The sequence below is a fragment of the Schistocerca piceifrons genome, chromosome 9 (genome assembly GCF_021461385.2).
Source record: "Schistocerca piceifrons isolate TAMUIC-IGC-003096 chromosome 9, iqSchPice1.1, whole genome shotgun sequence".
NCBI classification, from domain to species: domain Eukaryota; kingdom Metazoa; phylum Arthropoda; class Insecta; order Orthoptera; family Acrididae; genus Schistocerca; species Schistocerca piceifrons.
In genome coordinates, this window is record NC_060146.1 from 75,986,490 (window position 1) to 76,012,949 (window position 26,460).

General features: G+C 42.9%; 1 protein-coding gene across 1 annotated transcript; it reads right to left on the reverse strand.

Annotated features, from left to right (window-relative positions):
* Positions 1-9,250: 9,250 nt before the first annotated feature.
* Positions 9,251-11,613, reverse strand: LOC124716714 (cuticle protein 16.5-like; the record flags this gene model as incomplete). Its single annotated transcript, XM_047243256.1, has 1 exon — positions 9,251-11,613. A coding segment is annotated over one exon (363 nt), but the record flags the coding sequence as incomplete, so codon positions are not given.
* Positions 11,614-26,460: the final 14,847 nt, after the last annotated feature.

Consider the following 26,460-nt stretch of genomic DNA (forward strand, 5'->3'; position numbering starts at 1 on the left):
CCTCTCACGGATTAGGGGTACGTTCTCGAACAACTCAAGTAGAACTCTTTGCACGAGCTTCAAGTACAGGTGCCCATTCAGACAGCCAGGAGGAAGATATGGCCTATCGAGATTGTCGCCTACAATGCCGGCCCAGATATTCACAGCAAAACGTACTTCATGGTGTGACTCTACTACGGCGTGAGGGTTTTCCTCATCCCATACATCGCTATTCCTGCTGTTCGAAATACTATCGCGATCAAATCAGGACTTGCCAGTAAACAACACCATTTGGAGGAAATCTGGTCGAGCCGGCCCTGGTAGCCGAGCGGTTCTAGGCGCTTCAGTCCGGAACCGCGCGACTGCTACGGTCGCAGGTTCCAATCCTGCCTCGGGCATGGATGTGTGTGATGTCCTTAGGTTAGTTAGGTTTAAATAGTTCTAAGTTCTAGGGGACTGGGGACCTCAGATGTTAAGTCCCATAGTGCTCAGAGCCAAATCTGGTCGATTAGTCCGTTGTTGGAGCATTGCACGTACTTCCCCATACACAAGGTGAGTTCTGCGAAGCTGTACCGATACTGCTTCATCGTATTGTACTGTACGTCTCTGAATAGCACTGAGTAATGAATGGGTCTCTCGTTGATTCATAGCACGTGCTGTCACGGGACGATGTAAATACGATACAACAGAGCCACCTTATGGACAATAAAAGTAAACAAAACCTGCATCATGACTTCCTGATAATCAGACTCGTCCTCCTTGTTTCCATGCAGGAAATAAAGAATGTACACGTAAATAAACAGCACATGACTTGTAAACTTGTACGCATGTTAGTGTAAATATGCTGGAAAAAAGTAATGCTAGACAAAGTGGCAGACAATTTTACTTGCATATCTCCTTAAGCTGGCTTCTTCGACTCCAGGTTCCCTGCGTCAAATTGTTCAGTGGACCGTTCTCTGTGTCCTTTTACATTTTTGCTCGCTCTTACGGAAATACCCTGTAGATCAAAGGAACATTGTTTCTGGTCTGCTACCACTAAATGCAGCTATACAGCGCTAGCGTTTATCTATGCTGTGTCCTACTCCACAAATCGCCTGAGCTATTTTAGATATCGCTGGATTTAAAATAAGAAATAACTATGCGAGGCTTTGACACAAATCTCCTGTCGCCAAAAACGTAAGACTAACAGCGAGTCTTTGCTTCAAAGGAATTGCTTTTCTGAAATTTCTGCCTTGCTCTGAAACATAGGGCCCCATCATATTCATTAGAATTTCGAAATCGGACGGCACCAGAACTGTCTTCCAAATTGAGCTTCTCATTTCCGCCACGTCTTCTATGGTGCAAGTACATTCGTTTGTACGTATAAAAACTGAAGCGCGAAAACCGCGCGGGATTAGCCGAGCTGTCTCAGGCGCTGCAGTCATGGACTGTGCGGCTGGTCCCGGCGGAGGTTCGAGTCCTCCCTCGGGCATGGGTGTGTGTGTTTGTCCTTAGGATAATTTAGGTTAAGTAGTGTGTAAGCTTACGGACTGATGACCTTAGCAGTTAAGTCCCATAAGATTTCACACATATTTGAATTAAAAAAAATTTTTTTTGAAGCGCCAAAGAAACTGGTACAGGCATGAGTATTCAAATACAGCAATATAAAACAGGAAGAATACGGCGCTGCGGTCGGCAAGGCCTATACAAGTGTCTGACGCAGTTGTCAGATCGATTACTGCTGCTACAACGGCCGGCTATCAAGATTCTGAAACGTCCCCGTAGAAAAATTTATGAATGACTGTGCTGCTAAACCTCTTACATTATTCGCTTTTCAAACAGCTGAGCAGAACTGAACGTACTCAGACATTTCACTCTTTACCTATTCTGATCAACACTAAACTGACACACAATATTTCTAGCGCAACGCTATCTGACTTTCAATAATCCCTACAAAAGGATGGCCTGACTAACAATAACTTATACATTTCATGAATCACTTACCTCACAAAAATCTTCGTTACTCGAACTACTGCAATACAGCGAGCGTCAATACTGCCAGCTAAATAAAAGATTCTAACTACTGAAGGCACTAACTACTGATAGGCATAGTTAGCAAGTGAAAGATTTTGATAGAGAACAAACAATGTATTTACCTTAATAGTGTTCAAAAGTCATATTTTATATATATATATATATATATATATATATATATATATATATATATATATATATATATCAGTTCATGACATCCAGTCTTACAAATTTACTCTCTCTAATGGACACACGTCCAGATCATCCGCTCTCAAAACTCCATCTCTCTCCCCACATCCACCACTGCTGGCGGCTCACCTCCAACTGCGCAGCGCTACGCGCTGTTCACATCCAACTGCCCAACACTACAATAGCGAATGTTCCAACAATGCCAACCAGCCACAGACTGCACACAGCACGGTCAGTGATTTTCATATAGAACGCTACATGGCGTTATTAAACATAACAACCTAAACAGCCTACTTACAATTTAAGTGAGTTTGAACGTGGTTTTGTAGTCGGCGCACTAGCGATGGAACACAGCATCTCCGAGGTAGCGACGGAGTGGAGATTTTCCCGTACCACCATTTCAGGAGCGTACTGTGAATATAAGGAATCCAGTAAAAAATAAAATCTCCGACATCACTGCGGCCGGAAAAAGATCGTGCAAGAGTGGGACAAACGACGACTGAAGAGAATCGTTCAACATGACAGAAGTGCAAATCCTTCCCCAAATTGCTGCAGATTTCAATTCTGGGCCATCAAGTGTCCGCAAGCGAACGATTCAACGAAACATCATCGATAGGGGCTTTCGGAGCCGAAGGCCCACTCGTGTACCCATGATGACTGCACGGCACAAAGCTTTACGCCTCGCCTGGACCCGTCAACACCGACATTGGACTGTTGATGACTGGAAACATGTTGCCTGGTCAGACGAGTCTCGCTTGAAATTCTATCGAGAGGATGGATGTGTACGGGTATGAAGACAACCTCATGAATCATGGGAGCCTGCATGTCGGCATGTGACTGTTCAAGCTGGTGGAGGTTCTGTAATCGTGTGGGCGTGTGCAGTTGGAGTGAAATGGGACACCTAGATACGAGTCTGACAGGTGACACATACGTAAGCAGCCTATCTGATCACCTGGATCCATTCACGTCCATTGTGCATTCCGACGGACTTGGGGAAATGTAGCAGGAGAAAGCGACACATCACACATCCAGAATTGCTACATAGTGGCTTCAGAAAGACTCTTCTGAGTTTAAACACGTCCGCTGCCCACGAAACTTCCCAGACATGAACATTATTGAGCATATTTGGGATGGCTTGCAACGTGCTGGTCAGAAGAGATCTCCACCTCCACGTACTCCTACGGATTTATGGACAGCGCTGCAGGATTCACGGTGCCACTGCCCTCCATCGCTACTTCAGATATTAGTCGAGTCCATACCACGTCGCGTTGCGGCACTTCCGCGTGCTCGCTGTAGACCTACACGATATTAGACAAATGTATCAGATTCTTTGGCTCTTCACTGTAGATACTGTCTACAAACTGTGCGAATAGTTAGTTTTGGATATGCAACAAAAAGCACGTTTCGTGCACTGCACTGCTCACAGTTTAAACTTGGCAGTTGTAAACAGTCTCAGCCATCTTACGTCTATGAGGGATATTATGGCTTTAGCCAAGGACTTAATTAACACCGTAAGGGAATCCAACAAAAGGATGGGACTTTTCAGAAGCATAAGCTGTGAGAGCGTCAACAACCAAGCTGGTCTATGCCCCCTTTGCCAGACTCGATGGATGCGAGCTTCTAGTATCCTGAGAATATTGAAAAACTTTTAAGGTCTTCCAGAGTTTTTTGAAACATTTTCTTCAGAGGACAAAACAGAAGCAGGTTTCAAATGTGCATGCTACCTTGAGTCAATGTTACAATTCAAGACTTACCTCTTCTTTCCCTTTTGCCATGCAATGAACCCAGTAGAGGACGTCAATGAAAAACTTCAATGCCCTCGGAAGTGTTGCTGATCTGGAAAAAAATATATGAGAGCTTGATTTGTATATTGAAAGGAAGACACGATTGTTTTTAACACTTTCGGGAATTGTGTTTAAAAGAAAAACCTTGACAAGTTGATGATCCTTCACTTCCTCGGAATCGAAGTATACTAAAGAAGAATGAAAACAACGAAGCCAGCTCACTGCACACTTTCAAAACCCCAAAGGAATACTACAAAGCTATTTACATTGAAGTTTGTGAAACGGTGCAATCTTGCACTACTGAGCGGTTTGCTTCAACTGGACTCACACAGGTCATTGCAGTTGAACAAGAGTGCTTGCTTTTAGTAAACAGAGGTGAAACAAATTTGGAAAAATCAACTGAGTTTTTCAAAAATGACCTAGACATTGAGAGACAGCGCTTACACTTGAATACGTTAGCCGATATCGCTAATAAAATACAACTGGCCTTAAAAAACACGGCTGATGTGAGAAAGTACATTACACAAGAGCCTGCAGCTGGTGAAATGTTGTTGAAGTAGTGAAGTGCCTTAAGCTTCTCCAAGTAGTTCCAATCACGACAGCAAGAGCAGAACGGTCATTTAGCGCCCTTAGACGTCTGAAGTCATATCTCCGATCTACAATAGGACAGAAGAGATTGAACAACTTGGCTGTTCTTGATGCTCACCGAAATGTTTTGGGTGAATTGGATATCCGACCAGACATCAACGACTTCATATTCAGTAATCCAGTCAGACGGTCGACATTTGCACCTTTCTAAAGACACTCTAGCACTAATAATGGCATTTAGAGCAATATTAAAAATCTTTATAAAATAGAAAATTAAATACATAGATAACGTTAACTTTTAACTTCCAAAATATTAGTACTAGTATAGTACTGTATTACTATTTTACTATAGTATTGCAGAAGTTATTTTCAAATATTTAAATATTTTTAAGGTGTAAGATCCATTTAAAACCCACTATTTACATGCTTTTTGACTGAAAGTATTAGGCATATTGTATTAACTTTATTAACTGTATTAAAACATTAACTTTGAGATATTGTTTTTATTTAATGAACCCTGAGCCTTATTCAAAGTAAGCTTAGCTATTTCACTTATTAATCAATGTGCTATTACTGAGCGACAGCAATATTTTATGTTTTATTCTTTTAATGATAGTTTAGAATTTATTTAAATGTAATTTCAGTCTTTTCAGAGCTATATATTCCCTGCTTTGTAGTAGTCTATAAGCATGATTATTACTGTAAATTACATTAGCTTTTTACGAAAATACCGTGGATGTTTTGTTTCTTTTTTCAAAGCCAATAAATGTGTCATGCTTGTCGAGTTATCGAGAGTCCAATTTTCGGGTTCTAATGTTGATCATATGACTCTTCAATGCTTAAAAAACTTTGAATCTCACTATTTTTCATCTAAAATTTAGAAAATTTCCGGGGGAAAGACCCCCAATATGGGCCACCATTCCAATAGCGTTTCTGTCTCGCTTCTCTATAGCTGCGTGCGGCGTATCGAGCTGCTGGTCGTGACTGTGACGTCGTCGCTGATATTAGGCGTTGTGATTCTACAGAACGATTCCTGTATGCCTAAAGATCGACTAAGTAAATCGCCTAAATTGTTTCCTCAGAGAACAGCTCAAATAGAAAACCAGATCCTTGTTTTTTAGAGAAAAACGTAACTGATATATGGTGTGATTTCATGAACAACCATTCTAAACATGAATATTCAGAACTTTTCAAAACTGTGCGATACTTTTTTGCAGTCCCGACCCACATTGCGGCTGTGGAAAGGATATATTCCAAATTAACCCTCTATTGCATGGCGTTGCTATATAGCAACAAACCATAAATTTACATATAATGTTAAGGAAACCGCTTGTACATGCATGGTGTTGCCGTGTGGCAACACACAGTCTGGCTGCGTCAAGCTAGACTGTGTTTAGCGTCGTTATGTTGGCAGAAACTGCTGATAGTCTATAGTCGTTGCTGGAGGTCCACTATACGTAAACACACGCTACAGCAGCGGAAAAAGTGAATTATTTCTCCCACTTAGATCACACTTAGAGAAATTATATTTTTAAGGTATGTTAAATGATGCCTAATGATAGCACAGATAATGTGTCGATGTCTCTGTAACTGAATGATAAATAATTGCTCAATATTTCCGTTTTGTTGCCATATGGCAACATTATGATCCTGCCCATGAAAACATAACCTTTTTCAACATGGGCGGATTCAGTACAATGCTGTTTATTACTTTTATTTTGTAGACATGGCATCAGTTCCAGCTTCATGCTTCTGTGGTGGCAGACATTCAGCGGCAATGAGGAATATTTCTGAAGAAAGGGACGATTCGGAATTGGGCAACACCGACAGTGAAGAAGAATTTGCAGATGATTCAGAGGATGAAAGTGTTAGACGTAAAATTCCTCATGGAACTTCAGCTGTAGTTGTTCGTGAGACTGACGATGACAGTGAAGGAGAACAAGAAGAAGAGGAAAAGGAACAAGAAGAGGAACAACATGACGAAAACAATTTGTTACATCAAAATGGTATTGTAGCGGCAGAAGAAAATAAAAAGCTTAAACATGTGTGTAATTGGAAGAAATGCCGGTAAGTACTAGTTATGCCAGAATGGACTGATACACTTGACATCCTTTCTCATGTATGCAGTCCGAAAGAATATTTTTACATGTTTCTTGGAAGCGAAATGTTGGACATTATTGTTGAGGAGTCAAGCAGAGTATCCATTCAAAACAATCCTGCAAAAGGGCTGAAACTTGAGAGACAAGAATTAGAAATTTGGATAGGAATGGTAGTCTTTATGTCTGTGATTAGACTCCCTTCTACAAATGTTCATATGTGTGTGAATTCCTAAGGGACCAAACTGCTGAGGTCATAGGACCCTAGACTTACACACTACTTAAACTAACTTATGCTGAGAGCAGAACACACACACCTATGCCCGAGGGAGGAATCGAACTTCCAGCGGGAGGGGCCGCGCAATAAATGTATGTAGAAGCACATTCTACAAATGTTCATATGTGTGTGAATTCCTAAGGGACCAAACTGCTGAGGTCATAGGACCCTAGACTTACACACTACTTAAACTAACTTATGCTGAGAGCAGAACACACACACCTATGCCCGAGGGAGGAATCGAACTTCCAGCGGGAGGGGCCGCGCAATAAATGTATGTAGAAGCACATTTGTGTATCTTTCCTAAGTCATTTTACCTATACATGTATGTAAATAAAAGTGTTGTGAGTCTTCTGGGAAGTCTGTTGGGACATACGCGTGGTGTTGCCAAATGGCAACAAACCTAAAATATTGAATAAATCAAAATTTCTATGTTTAACCTATTACACAGTATTTTGTGTGTCAGACCCTACCCCCAGATATGTTTTTCATTGAAATTGGTTTCCTAAAAAAAAATCATGCAACAGAGGGTTAAATATACATTTGGATGGTGAAAGAAATAGATCGCTTGTACAATGTTTTCTGACGTTGCTGTTTGTAATGGAAGCAAGGCTGAAGAAAAATCGAGACACTTTCATTAAATTTGTCGACCTGAAAAACCCGTCCGACAACGTAAAATTGTGCGAGATGTTCGAAATCCTGACAAAAATATAGGGGTAAGCTATAGGGAAAGACGGGTAATACACAATATGTACAATAACCGAGTGGGAGGAATAAAACTCGAAGACCAAGAACGAAGTGCTCGGATTAAAAAGGGTGTAAGGCAGGGATGTCGTCTTTCGCCCCTACTGTTCTCTCTGTACATCGAAGAAGCAATGAGGGAAATAAAAGAAAAGTTCTTGAGTGGGATAAAAATGCTATGATAACATCAAATTCAAGAAAGAATTACTTGAGAAGGTGCGAAGAAACGAGAAATATTCTTTTGCAAAAAAGTAAGCCATCGTAGTTCACATTAAGATTGTTTGTAATACGACCAGGTTTTTTTCACTTGGAACTATGGCATCACGATCACAGTGAAAATAGGTTAAAAAAGACATGAAACACAGCCACGATGTGGTAATTGTCCCGCTACATACTACCTCATTACTGAAACGTCCTGTTGCAAAATCTATTCTGATATACTGTTTAACACAATGAACGTCAAAGCAAAAATCTTTCAGTCTTGAGTAAATATATCTTAGAGATATAAGCAGTAATTCTTTACACCTTCAGATACTACTAGTGAATTCGAAATCTCTATAAGTTCTGAAAAAAGTGAAATTTCTTTTGTCATTGTTAACTGTCCTGAAACGTGACATTTAAATAATCTTACGACGCTTTCATTTCTTTACAATTGCTTTGTTGCATATTTGAACAAAAACGAAATTTGTATCGAGATAACGTTAATAAAAGTTGAATGTTGGCTGCATTTGGAAAAAAATCGGAGTAGCATGCGCAACAGAAACGCTACTACTTTTTTCATCCATCTTCTTTTGTTTTCGGAACAAATAACGTGTAGATAGTTTTTTTTATTTTATTTCGTATTTTGAGCACTGTCTTAATCTTTTCAGTTTGTCATTGATGCACAGTACGTTGAGGTATGTATGGTGATTATGGATTTACCTTTTATAATTGTGAAGTGTAGCCACATTTGCTTTAGGCATTTTATTCCGTTATTTTTAGCGGTGGGATAACACCTTTCCTTTGCTGTATTTAATTTTACACATTTATTCCCATAGGTTTTGGCTTTCAACCGTCATCCAGAGAAAGCGGTTGAAATAAATTTGCAACCATACGTTTCTTCTGGTTTTAACGACGCCTGTTACGTATTTTGGATATTATTGTTCTTTGGCATAGCACTCGTATTTTGAGACCACAACTACGGTTTCGTTTTCTCCAACTTCCATTGCTGACTGGATGTCAAATGCGTCTTACCTCATCTCACTTACTACCTTGTACTAAGAACACATCACAACATTGGTGAGGAATTTAAAGTTTAGTAAGTTGTCTCAAATGTTGTTTCAGTTAAGACTCGTATGTTTTTCCTGCACTTTGTTAGATCTTAGTCCATCGATTAGTTGATTGCAAATTATCTTTGGCTGTTTTTTATTCTCTGAAAATGTATTTTGATCTATGTGTAACTCAGCTCTTTCACGAAAGATTTTACGTAGTTTATAGTCAGTGTGGTTTAACATTAACTATTCAGCCATAAGCACATCCTCGCTGCTACTAAGCGTATTTAGAGGATAGGATCAGGCCAGAGGAAAATAAATCCACAGATCATCTGAGATGCGAACAATATTTTTATTTTCTAAATACAACATGGGCGGTGAAAAAAAGTAACAAATATGTACAACAACAGTATCGTAAAAATCGGATCTTACAGTGGGATGTTCACAGGTTTGAGTCTGAACAAGCTCTGGAACCTTCAAAGGAAGTCGAGGATATGGCAGGGAGCAGTAGGGAAATCTTTTGACTGGGAGACCGTTTGTCCCGATTGCCTCGTTAAAAACATTCGGCTGCAGTACAAATGAGGAAGGAATACTTTGGAGTTGTGTACCATTAAGTTTACGAAGACGCAGAGCCGTAGTCGAAGCTATCGACTTGTTTCCACAGGAAGTGGAAAGGACGCAGCTAGCTGTATATTTAGCTGCTTGGACGAACGCTGTTGCGATAGTGGAAATCGGACATTTCTCCTTTGGAACAGAAGTCACGCGAACTGCGAGAAACCTTCCCACGTGATCCGAAGCGGTGAAGTGGGTTTCGCGTCGGAATTTCTTTTGCCTCCGTTAGCTGGAGTTTTTCCAGGCACGTCTCGGCTGTTTTTCTTCGGAAGGAGAGCCAACGCAGAATGCGTGTCCGACATGTGTGTCACTCTTTGAGAGAGAGAGAGAGAGCTTCGAAATGAGTAACTGGAATAGGGAGCGAAAAACAGTGCGGAAGATTAGAGCTGTGGGCTGAATGCTGGGTGTGGAGTATTTGTACATCAGAACACGATCATTTTATTTTTGTATCCTCGATCCACACCAGTATGACTAGTGCTTCTTTTACAGTTTGCAGGAAAGGCAGTTTGCACATTCCAAAACTTACTTCCAGGCTCGAAAAAGTGTAAGTATGTCTCCTGAGACATATGCGAGCAGGAATGTCTCGTTTTCATTGGAGTAGGGTGATCTGAGTCCCGATAAGAGAATGGTTTTCTATGCTGCTTGCAGCTTGAGTCCGTGAAAAATTAGAGCGCAAGGTAGTCAGATGGTAGGCAGAAGTTCGTAGTATGCAAACACAATTCTACCAATTTCGCCCGGGTCTGTTCACCCGCTGCATTGCAGCCAGTTTTGGTAAAGTCAACGTGGGGTTCTAGAACATGTGCAGATCGAATCGTGAAATAGACTATCCATCAATCCCGAGCTGTTTTGATGATACGTTGAATTTATTAATCAATACATTTCACCTTACAGCGAAGAGAAAGCATTCTCCATAAACCGTTTTGTTTTACAACTAAGTATTCAGCAGACCGCATACGGAGAAACAGCAACAGGGAGAGAATCCTATAACGTGTGGAATGGAATACGTATGGATTTCCACCTATGTGAAGCCATGAGAAATGTGTGATTCACCTGAAGCCAATATTGGCGTATGTCAGATTTGTTACGCATTCGTTTGCCACGGTAAGCATTCGCGTATTAGTTTTATGAATTCCAACGCGTTTTTCTTATTGGAACAAGAAAACGGCGCTTGAACTTAAAAAAACTAAGAGCCATATGTACTTAGCATTAACTTCGCTGTAAGAGCGTACTTAGGTTTCCTGTTGATACCTGCGTGCGAAAAACGCAGTGCAAGAGGTATAATTTCTTTGTGTAACCGCGTTGTGCAAGGATAAACAGTAGTCGTCAGGAACTGTGGTGTAGCTCTAACGCTAGAACTAAAATGTAGTAGTGGCAGGAAGGGTTTGAAGACTAGTACGAAGGCAAGCTAAGGTGGGACTGTGTGCTATCGTTGAAGCGTAGCGTTTGGAAGCGTGACACTATTTCTTCAGCTCTGAGCCTTTTACGAAACTGCAGGAGTGGGATGTCTTTTGGCAATCTCTCCGAGTACACATTCCTCGGGCTGAGGAATAGAAGAGGAGATGATACACTGTTTTGCGGAATTAACCGATGGAACGAGGTAGGAAAACATGAGGACGGGATACAGGATTTTGTGAAGTTAAATGGTGGAACGAGGTGGTTCTTGGGGAGACGTTGCAGAGCTTGACAAGACTGTTGGGTTTAACCGCAGTGGATAAACACATCTAGCCATAGTAGGCATAGTGTGCGAACGCGGGAGCAGCCGCGTAGGCAGCGGGGGCGGCGTAGGCTGCGGGGGCGGTGAAGGCGGCCTTAGCCACCAGTGGAGCGGCTACTGCGGGGGCTGCAGCGTAGGCGGCGGGGGCGGCGAAGGCTGCCTTGGCAACCAAGGGGGCCGCCACTGCAGGCGCTGCAGCGTAGGCGGCAGGGGCGGCGAAGGCTGCCTTCGCTACTAGTGGGGCAGCGACTGCGGGGGCTGCGGCGTAGGCAGCGGGAGCGGCGTAGGCGGCGGGTGCCGCATAGGCTGCGGGAGCGGCGAAGGCGGCCTTGGCCACCAGCGGAGCAGCGACCGCCGGAGTGGCGGCGTAGGCGGCGGGGGCGGCGTAGGCGGCCGGGGCGGCGAAGGCGGCCTTGGCAACCAACGGAGCGGCGACTGCGGGGGCGGCGGCGTAGGCTGCGGGGGCGGCGAAGGCTGCCTTAGCCACCAGAGGGGCGGCGGCGTACGCGGCGGGGGCGGCGTAGGCCGCGGCCGGGAAGGTGTAGGCGGCGGCTGCGGGGTAGGCGAGGGGGGCGGCGGCGGCAGCGAGGAAGCCGCGCTTGTCGCGGGGGCGGACTCCCGGCTGCTCGACGGGCTCCGTGTCCTGCGCGGGGGCGGCGGCCTGGGGGCGGGCCTCCGCCTCCGGCTCCAGCTCCTCCCTCTGGGCGGCGGCGCTGCCCAGCAGCAGCAGCACGGCGCAAGAGATCACCTGTGGGGGGGCGTAGATCAGCATGTCACTCCAGGAAGTTAAGAAACGACTGAGGCTAAGGTGTACGAGGCCATATCACAAAGTAAGTTACACATTATTATGGCAGGGCAAGTGTGAATGCTGCACTACACTTCAAAGTGACACAGATAAATAAAATTGTTTTTCATCGTAGGGACGATCGGATAGTTCTAGCAATCAGTCACTTCTTCGACAGTAAAAATCCCCTCCTTTGTCACAGAACCATTATGTGAATGTCCTTATCATAGGAAAATCTTTTTCCCCGCGGATTTTTTTTTCAGCTAGCCCGAAAGACGGAACTCGCAGGGTGCAAGATCAGGATTTCACCCACATCTCCGTGGCCTCACCGTTTCCCTACAGCTGGACGTGATATTGCGTATACCGCGCGAATTCCACACTGAATCTATATGCAATTTAGACAGTTTTCCCACAAGAATCATACTATCGTGCATACTTCAACTTTGGAGTATGTTTCTGCTATATACACACACACACACACACACACACACATATATATATATATATATATATATATATATATATATAGACTGAAGCAACAAATCAAAGTTTGTACCGAGGCCGGATTCGAACCCAGGTCTGCTGCCCAGTAGGCAGATGCCTCGATGACCACACCATCCTGGCACAGTGGATTTGTACAAGCACAGGAACCCTACCCAAGCACGCCTCCCTTCTCAATCCAGATTGCCATTCATGCCTCAGTCCACTTGGTATTCGCCCTGAACTCTAACAGCCCCCCAACTGTACTGGAAGAGCACCTCAGCATCGACAGAAACGGGGGATCCTACCTGGAACCCAGGCATATGTGCTTTAACCAAGTGGAATTCCATGTTGTCCCAATAAAGCTGGAGAGCCTCCGCAGACGTGCTAGGGTACTTCGTGCAGTTCTGTAGAGCCACTGTGGCATGGTGACGTAGTGGTTAGCCCATCTGCCTATTGAGCAGAGGACCTGGGCACAAATTTTCATTTCTCGCTCCAGTCTTCATATATATAAGTTTCAGACTTGGAAAGTACTCTGGAACAACGTAGTTTCATTTGTTTAATGCACCTTTTATCCGCACTGTCACAGAAATGCGTGTGCAGGAGACCTGGAACATGTACTTTCTTGTGACAATACACCACGCTTGTTGCACAACGGTCTTAGCGTGGGACGACATGTGAAACTTACTTTCTGACCTCCCTACTTTTAAAACTAACATTTTTTCATCTGTTTTTTATGATTGCCAACGGCCTTGCCGCAGTGGTAACACCGGTTCCCGTCAGATCACCGAAATTAAGTACTGTCGGGTTCGGCTAGCACTCGAATGGGTCACCGTCCAGGTATGGCGAGTGCTGTTGATACGAGAGGTGCACACGGCAGCTGTGAGGACAAAACTGACAATGGCTGCAAGAGTGGTGTGCCACACATATGACCTCCGCCTGCGGGCTGAGGATGACACGGCGGCCGGTCGGTACCGTCAGTGTTTGTTCGTCTTATATGATTAAAAGCTGTTGCTAAACGTTTGAAGTTTGTGGCTGAAGAGGCCGGCCGGAGTGGCCGTGAGGTTCTAGGCGCTACAGTCTGGAAACGAGCGACCGCTAAGGTCACAGGTTCGAATCCTGCCTCGGGCATGGATGTGCGTCATGTCCTTAGGTTAGTTAGGTTTAATTAGTTCTAAGTTCTAGGCGACTGATGACCTTAGAAGTTAAGTCACGTAGTGCTCAGCCATTTGAACCATCTTTTGTGGCTGAAGAGCGGCTATATCCTCTGTCAGGAGAATACGAGCAATCATTCCGTCTCTCTCCATTTACGAGTGCATTAGGAAAAGCCAATGACTGACCGTGGGAAAAAGCAGCCTTCTCCACGCACTGTGCTATGCCTTGCAAAATATATATGGCGAACCACTGATGTCGGGGGACGACAATGAATGGCGTCGACCTAACTCGTAGGAGATCATCGCCCCAAATGGGTATGTAGAAATGATGACACATCTGTTCGTCAGAACCTTGCGCTCGTCCTGCACGTTGGTTAACAGATGTGGAGATATGCTCTCCGGAGATAGTGTTGATCGACCCTAGACATGTGAATATCTGAATTCCCGTGTAGTCTCCGATTTGTTATGTTTCAGGAGATTTGCATCGACTATCATATTACATTTCAAAATCACTTAACTCGCGACGTTCCCGCCAATGAGCTATGATCACTAAGGTTATGTTCAAATAATTTACTGGAATGCAACCGCCGATGTCGCCGTAGGTGGCCATCCTGTCATTTTCGAGGAAAAACTGCAACGAGTAGGCACTGTGCGAGGGAATTTAAAACCTCGATTTGCAGAGGAGTTCCGGAGAGATAATACAGGACTCCATGCAGAATCGTGTTCCTCTGGCTGATTCGTTACGATTAATGGAAGTAAGATTTGGTATTGAATTAACGAACCTATGTCGACATGTATTGAGTTCCACTTCCTTTTTATTCGGTGACCAGTACTATGGAGTTGCGATAGGAACCCGGTGTCACCTACGTGCCTTGGAGTCGGCGGCTTTGAAATCTGCACTTTTTTTTTCCAGGTATGTAGACGATACTTTTGTTGTTTGGCCTCATTGCAGTCAGAGTTTGAACGACTTTTTAGAACACCAAAATTCAATCCAACTGAATATTCGTTTCACAATGGAGGTGGAAAAGAATGGCTGCCTTTCCTTTTTCAGTGTGTTGGTCAGGACGAAGGTTCATGGTATGTGGGGACATGCCGTTTGTAGGAACCCTACTCACACTGACTTTTATCTGCGGGCTGATGATTGTCACCATCCAGCTCAAAGTGAAGGAGTACTTTGTACCTTGGTTCACAGGGTCCACGTGATTTCACCCTGAGAGTTCGTCAGCCGAGTTAACCTAACTTGAGGCCACCTTTCGTCTTAAAGGATACAGTGAAAGGGAGATCAGATTTACCGGGCACCGCGTGTCCAATGATAATACCCAGTTGGCACCAACGTCTACGGCCTTTCTGCCTTGCGCAGGGAGCAATATCAGTACGATTGGTCGTATTTTGCGGATATATGATATGAAATGTGTTTTCCGACTTCAGTCTGAGATCACGGTCGTTTGAGACTCTTTTAAGGGTGAGCTTGGTTTGTGTAAGGCGGGTGTGTAATGTATTCCATGCAGCTGCGGCATGTCATATATTGGACTGACTTCCAGGACTGTGGAGGTCTGGTGTACTGAACACAAGCGGCACACACGCTTACAACAGTCGAACAAATCAGCCAATGCAGAACCTTGTCTTCACACTGGTCATTCTATGGAATATAACAACGGGGAGATTCTGGCACGCATTTCCAGCTACTGGAGTGGTGCTGTTATGGAAGCAGTTGAGATCAACCTTGTAACGGAGGTTTTTCCTTAATTTCTGCGAGGAATCCTGCTTTCTCTCTCCCTTGTCAAAAAACAGAGAGACACAGTTAATGCTACCTCAGCCATTGATTAGTATTTTTCTCTATCGATAACCTCTGGCTTCAGTCATCTTTGGTGGTGTGGTGACGCTTTTGTTAACTGTGTGTGTGTGTGTGTGTGTGTGTGTGTGTGTGTGTGTGTGTGTGTGTTGTGTGTGTTATTTTTCCGGATTTTCTCTGCAAATCGAGGTTTTAAATTCATGTAAATACTACAGTTTTGCCTTAAAAATGTGTGGTCACCTGTCGAAGTATTCGGCGGTTGTCCATGACGTGACCCGGCTGCATTTCCGTAAGTTATTTGAATATTTTACAGACCGGGAGAAAATCAGTTCTCACACACAATTTATGTGGCTGTAGAACCAATTTCAAAAACATCTCGATGTTTCTTACGAACTTCCGGACGCTTCTAGAAAACGGCGCCAGATGTAGGGTCCTCTTCATGAGGAGCACGTGCATTGTTTGTGTGTGCGTGGAGTAAAGCGTAGGTCACGTGACCTGGTTGAGAGTGTGGCCAGGACGCGACGAATTGACGGATGAGCGACAGAGCCGCTTTCCACACATTGCGAGAGCCCGGGCTGTCGTGGACTCCAGCGAGAAGCGACACATTTCTTTCACCGCGGGCACGTTACTGGCAGCATTCCAATTAGGTGCGTTTCGTGCTTACTCAGCCGTTCAACAACCGTAAACTCTTCTATTATTTGTCGCTCGGTTTGACTCGGAGTCTCCACACCGATAGTCATACAGTATCTCATAGACGTAGTCCTGGCAGAGCCAAACGAGAAAAAACGCCCTATTACTGTTTTCTTGACCTTGCAGATCGCTTTGATTGTGTGGGCTGGTGAAGTCTATGGTATTAATGGTATCCCACCTGCATCGATTGAGTTTTATTGCAGAAAGCAGATGATAAAATTGACAGATTCTGTTGCAAGAATGAAATTAAACTGACAATGAGTGGCGTATAATATGTTGTGTCCCACAAGGATCGGTATTGGGTCCACTTTTGTTCTTTACCTATATAAATGATCTTCCAATTGTAGAGTGCAGTTGAAAACTGTAACGTTTGGTGATTAGAGAAGCAAACCTATCACGGGTCCAAACTCAGGCTTATCAGGCACACTTCAAGTGATATCTGAATACGTCCATAACTAGTTCACATCAAACAGTTTGAGTCTTAATTCTGCAAACATGCATGCTACTCAGTTTAAAACAAGCAGAAATAGCCCGCCAGTAATACAAGTAGACATCTGTGGTCATCTAATAAGTGAGAAACTGTTCTTTGGATTCCATTCTTTGGGTTTCAGCTAGACAACATGTTGTTACGTAGTTAACACTAAGACCAGCCAATCAAGAAACACAATTAAGTACATCTTGCTCTTAGTCACCTAAAAACAACGTATTTACTCAGCTGAAGCGAACAGTAATATCACTGAGAAAAGCAAATAAACGTAATCAGTGTAACCAAGTAAATATTGAGATGCTAATAAAAGACATTTCATATAACTGTGGATGCAGCAATTTCTTTTGAAAATGATACTTTCTTTCCAGTTGACCAGGTCACTTTTATGTGACAAAGCCACAAACTTTATTAAGTGGTATGGTGAATTCATGGTTAATGAAATGTGCAGATTAAATTCCTAAGAATTCACATCTTTTGTTATTATGTTCTACATTCATCAAGGTTCTCCTTCTTCATAATATCTGTGGATCACGAAGATGAATGATCACCCATAAGCTACAAGACTTGGTTCAAACAATGGACTAAGGAAGTTCAAATATTAGGCGAACCAATGTAACACACAACATTCAGAAATGACTCTAAATATTTTGCTGCGAATGGTGGAATATTTCCACAAAGACGACGACGACACCCCAACTGGGCTAGTAAGTTCGTTAGAGACCCACAAGCGGTAAGAACTATGGTACTGGCAGTTTGCTATTCCATCGGCAAACTGACTCTCCCGTTTGATTCAAATCCGCGCACTCTAAGAAAGTCGATGTACTGAAAAGATTGATCACTAGCTGCCTGAAAGCCATTTCCAGCTAGCTGCTACCACTCCAAAGACAATTCCACGGTAGACAATTGCTCACAAATGAAGTTCTCCAAGCTCAAACAACACCCACCATATGGCGTTCTGTCGGCCACGCAAAGGCTGAAATCGAGAAAGCTTCTTCACAGCAATAGAGGAGTAGGAACTAAAATCGGCCCAGACTCGAGAATTCAAGAGACGGATGGTACCATAAGAAGAATTAGTCCCGGCGCATTATGAAAAACGATAAATCTGGAAATCCCTTAAAATATTGCACACAAGAACAACAGAATCCAAAGTAAATCTCCAAAAATCGGGAGGCCAGTTCCTTCTGATCCTTGAAGTCCAAAGAAGCCAACACCTATTTCTACCCTGATTACCCCACCCAGTGCAGCCCAAGAACCTGATAAACCACCTGACACCGCATGCTTCTACGTTACACTATCATTCTGCTTTGTAACATACAATTTGTAATATGTGGTAGCAGAACAGTTTTATCCCCATAACGTTTATTTCTTTTCCTATTTAAGTTTATAATGTAATGATTCTAAGACGAGTAAAAAATCCGTTAAGTTCTAAGAATCATCGTTTACATTAAAAAACTGTATTGACTAGATTTGTTGGTCACTAAACGGATTTATTTAATATAGATACCGTCATAACTTAGCTTCAGTATCGTTGTGGGATGTTTACAATGTAATCGAGGTGAAGCTGTGACTTTTGGTAGCCTTCGGCACCACGTTTAGTATATCATTCGCTTTTTTGCTATCAGTTTTATAATGAATATTAGCGTGCATCACATATACATCAGATTCACATGACTGCTGCGCAGTTAATACTTTTTGCCTGACAGAGGATTCTCAGAACCACTATCAGACTATTTCTCGACCCTTCCATTGTAGAATATCACGTGGGAAAAAAGAACACCCAACTGTTCCCGTACGAGCTCAGACTTCTCTTATTTAATTACGATAGTCCCCTCTCACTATGTAGTGAGAGACAAGCAAATATTTTCGAGTTCGGAAGAAATATGGTGATTGAAGTATCATGAAAACATGTAGCCATAACGAAAAATGCGTTTGTTTTAACGGTTGCCAGCACAACTTGTTTATCGTATCGGTGACACACTCTCACCTACTTTGCGGTAACACTAAACAAGCTGGACTATTTACAACTTTTCCGATGTCTACCATCAGTCATACCTGGACGGACCCCTATTACGCACCGTCACTCTAGCAGAGGACGAAAAAGCGTGGCATATTTAATAGATTTGTTGCATTTTCTAAGTGTTCTACCAGAAAAAGGCAATCTTTGGTAATTTAATGGTCTCAAAAAAAAATGGTTCAAATGGCTCTGAGCACTAAACATCTATGGTCATCAGTCCCCTAGAACTTAGAACTACTTAAACCTTACTAACCTAAGGACATCACACAACACACAGTCATCACGAGGCACAGAAAATCCCTGATCCCGCCGGGAATCGAACCCGGGCGCGGGAAGCGAGAACGCTACCGCACGACCACGAGCTACGGACTTAATGGTCTCATTTCCAGTACTGATATGGAGTGCTCGCTTATCACGATCGATATGAAATGAGATGAACAGTTAAGATCAGTAGCACAGGAGACGTCTGGCATGAAAGATTTATTTGCACGGTCGTGTGATAGTGCTGTGCGTCTTCTAAAGGACCTATTCAAAGCTACTGTTCCAACATTCTTAGTCTTTACCTAGCACTCGCGACTGCGGTCATGGAATAAATTCTCAGACGCGCTGCCGGAATCGCAAACGTCCGGTTCAGCTGTCACGATTTTTGCACCGTAAGTGTTTGTGGAACTGAAATTGCAGCGTTTAACAGAAAAGTGACCTTCCCACGGAACGGTCTTAGACAATTTAGAGACAAGTATTCGAGAAAGATGGTGTGATAATTCTACTGACTGGACCATATATGTAGCTAATGATAATGAGAATAAGGTACAGAGATTAGGGTGGGTACCGAGGTACAAAGCAATGTTTCTCACGTTTCAGGCTTGGATGAAATAGAATATAGGCTAAAACTAAACTGTCCGAAGAAGCCTCGTAAGGCCCAACGGTATCGACCGACCGCCAGTCATCCTCAGATGTTAGGCGTCGCTGGATGAGGATATGGAGGTACATGCGGTCAGCACACCGCTATCCCAGCCACTGTCAGTTTTCGTGACCGGGGCTACTACTTCTCAATCGAGTAGCTCCCCAATTGGCATCACAAGGGCTGAGTTCACGCTGGGAATAGGACATGGAATCGTTAACGTTGGTACATAGAACCCTTCGTCTTGTGTTTAACTGTAGGGCAAGAAGGTAAAAGTAGTGCTACTTGATAGCCTTGTGGAGCTGCAAAATTTAATCGTGTAAAATTATAGAGGTTGGTCTCAGATATAAATTACAAGAACTTACGAAGTAATCCCGCTTTCAACTTGAAGGTTGATTTGAGTACTGCAATTCTTTTCTGGGCATGTCCTACAAGAGGTGGTACTCCCTTTACTTTCTCTGACATTGGGACTCATTTACCCAGTCACTCACAGTTTGGCCTGGTCTGAACCCTGGTGAAACTTCGCATGCAAAAGGAACGGTAGGTGACAGGTAAGATTCTAGAACCAATTGAAGATTGAACACTGGACCTTAGAGGCAGATATGGGTATAAAGATAGGAAGCATTAGTGACACTACTACAGAGCTTTGTGACACTGGAGAACTGAACTGCGTGAAATTATCGAGACTGGTCTCAGTGGTGACTCCGAGATGACGATGTTTGCTCTGTTGTGCATGTCATATATAGTAAAAAAGTAATGTTGTATCTACCATGGTGCCATGTGTCACTGCAGAATTATGTAAAATTACCGACTGATGTCAAGTATCAGTCTAGGATGTGTTGTACGTTGACGAGGTCCAGAAACCCAAATATTTGATTTTTTGTATATATATGATACATGAAAGAAGTGATATTGGTCCTATGATAATGACGTGTGACACTGGAGAATTTTTTTCCAGTAGTGGTCCTCTGATAGTGACCTGTAACAGTGGAGAACGTATTTCTGTAAAATTACAGAGGTTGATCTCAGACAGCAATTTACGGGAAGTTACCTGTGATGAACCCTAGATGGAGCTGTTTGCTCAGGTGTATATATTTGATGTAGTAAGGCAGGAGTAGTGGTCCTATTGCAGAACGTTGTGGCACTGCAGAATTTGTGCAGACTTACAGATTGTTCTCAGATATTAATTTACGACTAGCTATCTGCGGTGAATGCCAGACATCAGTCGTCGTTCTGCAGTCTGGGTCTGATTTAGAAAAAAAACTAATGTTTATTCCACTCTGGTAACTTGTGGCACTGCAGAATTTATGACATCATAGTGATTGGTGTGAGATGCAGTATGTAAGAAGTTGATGTGTCTTGAAAGGAGGATATAAGATGAACATCAACAAAAGCAAAACGAGGATAATGGAATGTAGTCGAATTAAGTCGGGTGATGCTGAGGGAATTAGATTAGGAAATGAGACACTTAAAGTAGTAAAGGAGTTTAGCTTTTTGGGGAGCAAAATAACTGATGATGGTCGAAGTAGAGAGGATATAAAATGTAGACTGGCAATGGCAAGGAAAGCGTTTCTGAAGAAGAGAAATTTGTTAACATCGAGTATTGATTTAAGTGTCAGGAAGTCGTTTCTGAAAGTATTTGTATGGAGTGTAGCCATGTATGGAAGTGAAACATAGACGATAAATAGTTTGGACAAGAAGAGAATAGAAGCTTTCGAAATTTGGTGCTACAGAAGAATGCTGAAGATTAGATGGGTAGATCACATAACTAATGAGGAGGTATTGAATAGAATTGGGGAGAAGAGGAGTTTGTGGCACAAGAAGAAGGGACCGGTTGGTAGGAAATGTTCTGAGGCATCAAGGATCACAAATTTAGCATTGGAGGGCAGCGTGGAGGGTAAAAATCGTAGAGGGAGACCAAGAGATGAATACACTAAGCAGATTCAGAACGATGAAGGTTGCAGCAAGTACTGGGAGATGAAGAAGCTTGCACAGGATAGAGTAGCATGGAGAGCTGCATCAAACCAGTCTCAGGACTGAAGACAACAACAACAACGTTGATGACCTACAGATGACCATGTTTACTCATTGAACTTACGAAATGTGAGAAAAAAATTTGGTATTATTATAGTGCCTTGTGGTAGTGTACAGTCTAGTTGTGCAGAGACTGATATCAGATGGATATCTACAGCAAGTTTTCAGTTGTGACTCAGAGATAATGATATATGCTCTGTTGTACATGTTTGATGCTGAAAAGAAGTAATGTTGGCCCTGATTCGGTGCCTTTCAGAAAAAACTAATTTGACTGTCGGACATTGCATGCAGACCGTGGCTAGTGAGTCAGCCTGTCGGTTATGCAACAGCAGAGTATCGGGCTCGAAGTGCAGACGCGTACGTAGCTGCGGACTTACCAGAAAGCGGTTCATGTTGTAGGCGTGGTGGGCGGTGCTGCTGTGGAGCTAGCTGGAGTGTGCCCCTGACAGCGCGCAGACGGCTTTTATACCGGCTGCCCGCTCGCCTCTTACGACAGCAGACGAGCGCCGCAGAAGTCGCATCACGCCCTCGAGATTGTCCAACAGCCCGGAGGCGGCTTTCGCGGCGGGCGCGCTGCCCACCATCCGGCACCCATTCGTCCCGTCTGCCTGTGGCCTTGTTGGCTCACCGTCTGCATGGACACCAACCGGCACGTTCGCTAGCCCTGTCCTTCGCTGCGACAGCCCTTTACACTGGCCTGTGATCAGTCATCATTTGGTTGAAGAATCACGAAAGGAGACTGTATATGAGGAACAGACCTCGAGACACCGGAAGGTTTCAGACTGATTGCATAATGGTAAAACAGAGACTTTGGAACCAGATTTTAAATTGTAAGACACTTCCAGGGGCAGTTGAGAACTCTGAGCAAAATTCATTGGTTATCAAAAGTGGATTAAATCTAAAGAAACAGCAAAAAGATAGGAAATTTAGGAGACGGACCTGTATAAGTTGAAAGAACCAGAGGTTGTTGAGAGTTTCAGAGAGAGCATAACGGCAACGACTGACTAGAGCTGTGGAAAAAAATACAGTAGAATACGAATGGGTAGCTTCAGAGACAAATATTAAATGTAGCAGAATGTCAAATAGGTAAAAAGACCTTGAATAACATAGGACATCTACATACATACTCCGCAATCCACCATACGGTGCGTGGCGGAGGGTACCTCGTATCACAACTAGCATCCTCTCTCCCTGTTCCACTCCCAAACAGAACGACGGAAAAATGACAGCCTATATGCCTCTGTACGAGCCGTAATCTCTCTTATCTTATCTTTGTGGTCTTTCCGCGAAATATAAGTTGGCGGCAGTAAAATTGTACTGCAGTCAGCCTCAAGTGCTGGTTCTCTAAATTTCCTCAGTAGCGATTCACGAAAAGAACGCCTCCTTTCCTTTAGAGACTCCCACCCGAGTTCCTGAAGCATTTCCGTAACACTCGCGTGATGATCAAACCTACCAGTAACAAATCTAGCAGCCCGCCTCTGAATTGCTTCTATGTCCTCCCTCAATCCGACCTCATAGGGATCCCAAACGCTCGAGCAGTACTCAAGAATAGATCGTATTAGTGTTTTATAAGCGGTCTGCTTTACAGATGAACCAATTCTTCCCAAAATTCTAACAATGAACCGAAGACGACTATCCGCCTTCCCCACAACTGCCGTTACATGCTTGTCCCACTTCATATAACTCTGCAATGTTACGCCCAAATATTTAATCGACGTGACTGTGTCAAGCAATACAGTAATAATGGAGTATTCAAACATTACGGGCTGCTTCTTCCTATTCATGTGTATTAAATTACATTTACCTATATTTAGAGTTAGCTGCCATTCTTTACACCAATCACAAATCCTGTCCAAGTCATCTTGTATCCTCCTACAGTCACTCAACGAAGACACCTTCCCGTACACCACAGGATCATCAGCAAACAGTCGCACATTGCTATCCACCCTATCCAAAAGATCATGTATGTAGATAGAAAACAACAGCGGACCTACCACACTTCCCTGGGGCACTGTAGATGATACCCTCACCTCCGATGAACACTCGTCATTGAGGACAACGTACTGGGTTCTATTACATAAGGAGTCTTCGAGCCACTCACGTATTTGGAACCCAATCCCATATGCTCGTACCTTAGTTAGGAGTCTGCAGTGGGACAGCGAGTCAAACGCTTTCTGGAAGTCAAGGAATATGGCATCCGTCTGATACCCTTCATCCCTGGTTCGCTAGATATCATGTGACAAAAGGGCGAGTTGCGTTTCGCAGGAGCGATGCTTTCTAAAGCCGTGTTGATGCATGGACAGCAACTTCTCTGTCTCAAGGACATTCATTATATTCGAGCTAAGAATATGTTCGAGAATCCTGCAACAAACCGATGTTAAGGATATTGGTCTGTAATTTTAAGGATCCGTCCTTCTACCCCTCTTATATACAGGCGTCACCTGCGCTTTTTTCCAGTCGCTCGGGACTTTACGTTGGGCAAGAGACTCGCGATAAATGCAAGCTAAGTAAGGAGCCAATGCAGTAGAGTACGCTCTTTAAAACCGAATTGTAATCCCATCAGGACCTGCGATTTATTTTCAACCCATTCAGCTGCTTCACAACCCCGGAGATGGCTATCACTATGTCCTCCATACGGAAATCTGTACGAGACTCAAATGGCGGTATGTTTGTACGATCCTCCTGCGTGAAAGATTTCTCAAATGCTAAATTTAAAATTTCAGCTTTCGTTTTGCTGTCTTCCGTTGCCAGGCCAGACTGATCAGTGAGTGACTGGATGGAAGCCTTCGACCCGTTTGAATTTAACTGCTTAAAGAAGAAAACATAAAAATGCAGCAAAAGAAGCAGGCGAAAGGAAATACAAACATCTAAAAAATAAGACTGACATGAAGTGGAAAATGGCTCAGCAGGAATGGCTAGAGCATAAATGTAAGCGTTGGAAAATTATTTCGTTAGGGAAAGTCAGAACTAGGCCTAGAGGGGAGAGGAACTTCAAGGCAATATTACAGAACTCGAAGACGATGTATATAAAGATGAGATGTGAAATAAGATACTACGAGCAGAATTTGACAGATCACTGAAAGAGCTATGTCGAAATTAGGCTCCGCGAGTACACGACATTCCGCCAGAACTACTACTAGCCTTGGTAGAGCTAGCCATGACAAAACTCTGGTGTGCAACATGTATGCAAAATTACTAACACGAATTCTTTACAGAAGAGTTGAATAGCTGTTAGAAGCTGACCTCGGGCAAGATCAGTTTGTATTCCGGAGGATGTAGGAACACGCGAGGCAATACTCACGCTACGACTTCATTTAGAAGAAAGGTTAAGGAAAGCAAACCAATCGTTATAGCACTTGTAGACTTACAGAAAGCTTTTGACAATGTTGAGTGTGTGGCGTTCGCTGTTTTATTCGGTGGTTTGGTATTTAACTAATTTGGAAATGAAAATGATAATCTTACTTTATTACATTGAGTAATTACTAAATAATTTTTCTCCCGGCTAAAGATTTGGTCAAGTTGCTAAAGAACTCCAAGTTAACGTCGTGTTAAAGTGTTGTCTGTAAGTGTCACTAAATCACAGTTCATACAACAGATTCTATACAACTATGGATTATGATGGAAACAGTTATCTTCAGCAAAATGATCATTAAAACCACCGAATATCAGCCGCGCACAACACTGACGTTATGTTACCTGAAACAATATTCTTCGCAACTCGTGCGTAATTAATTTCGGCTCCATACATCATAACGATCGTGCTATGAGCACTGTTTTTAAAGAACCAATCTGATTCGAATTATTTTCATTAAAATGAGTTCGGAACCACCGGTGCATATTTATTTTTACACATTTGTATTACCTTCGGCATTTATGTCTGCAGAGTTGCGTAATTTGAATTTGCCGCTGAGATAATTGTTAAGATGGCGGCAGACAATTGATAGAGACTTTCTATTGTTAGAGCAAATAAGATAAGTATTTGAAATGCTTATTAAACTTTACTTTCGTATTGTGCGCTATTTAGACTTCATCAAGCAAACATTTGATTTTTTTCTAAGGAAAACACAGACAAAAACGCGATACAAATCGCTATCATCAATGGCTGCGCTCCTTGCAGCGGAAAGAAATAATTAACACAAATAATGCTTATTGATAGAGGAATTAAAGTTACAAATAATTATTCACTCATATTTATAATAATAATAAACTCTATTCTCAAGTAATAATTAACAAATAATTACAATTTCTTAAAAGACCTCAGTCTCATATGCGTCCGCAACCTACAAAAGCCAACCAACAAAATGTAAAAACAAAGGAAGACAAACGCAGATCATAAAAGAAATTTACAATTATCATTGTCTTTGTATGATACACATCGATATGTCCAATTACATCATAGAATATTATATAAGTAATTAATATTTATCATCGTTTTCACTGTTTTTTCATACGTCGAATAGATAACGTTTATAACTGTTAGAGGCATAATTTCCTCACGTCGCACTGTAGCTAAAATTTATCTCGTGGATGTTACAACTCTTTGATATTCTGATGATTGGAGGGGTATAATACAGGGAGCGACAGGCTATTTCCAATTTGTACAGAAACCAGATGGCAGTTATAAGAGTCGAGGGGGTGAAAGGGATGCAGTGGTTGAGAAGCAGTGAGACAGTATTGTAGCCTATCCCCAATGTTATTCGATCTGCACATTGAGGAAGCAACACAGGAAACCAAAAAAAATTGGGGTAGGAATTAAAGTTCAGGGAGAATAAATAAATATTTTGAGGTTTGGATGACATTGTAATTCTGTCAGAGACAGCAAAGGGCTTGAAAGAGCAGTTGAACGAAAGCGACAGTGTCTCAAAGGAGGATGTAAAATGA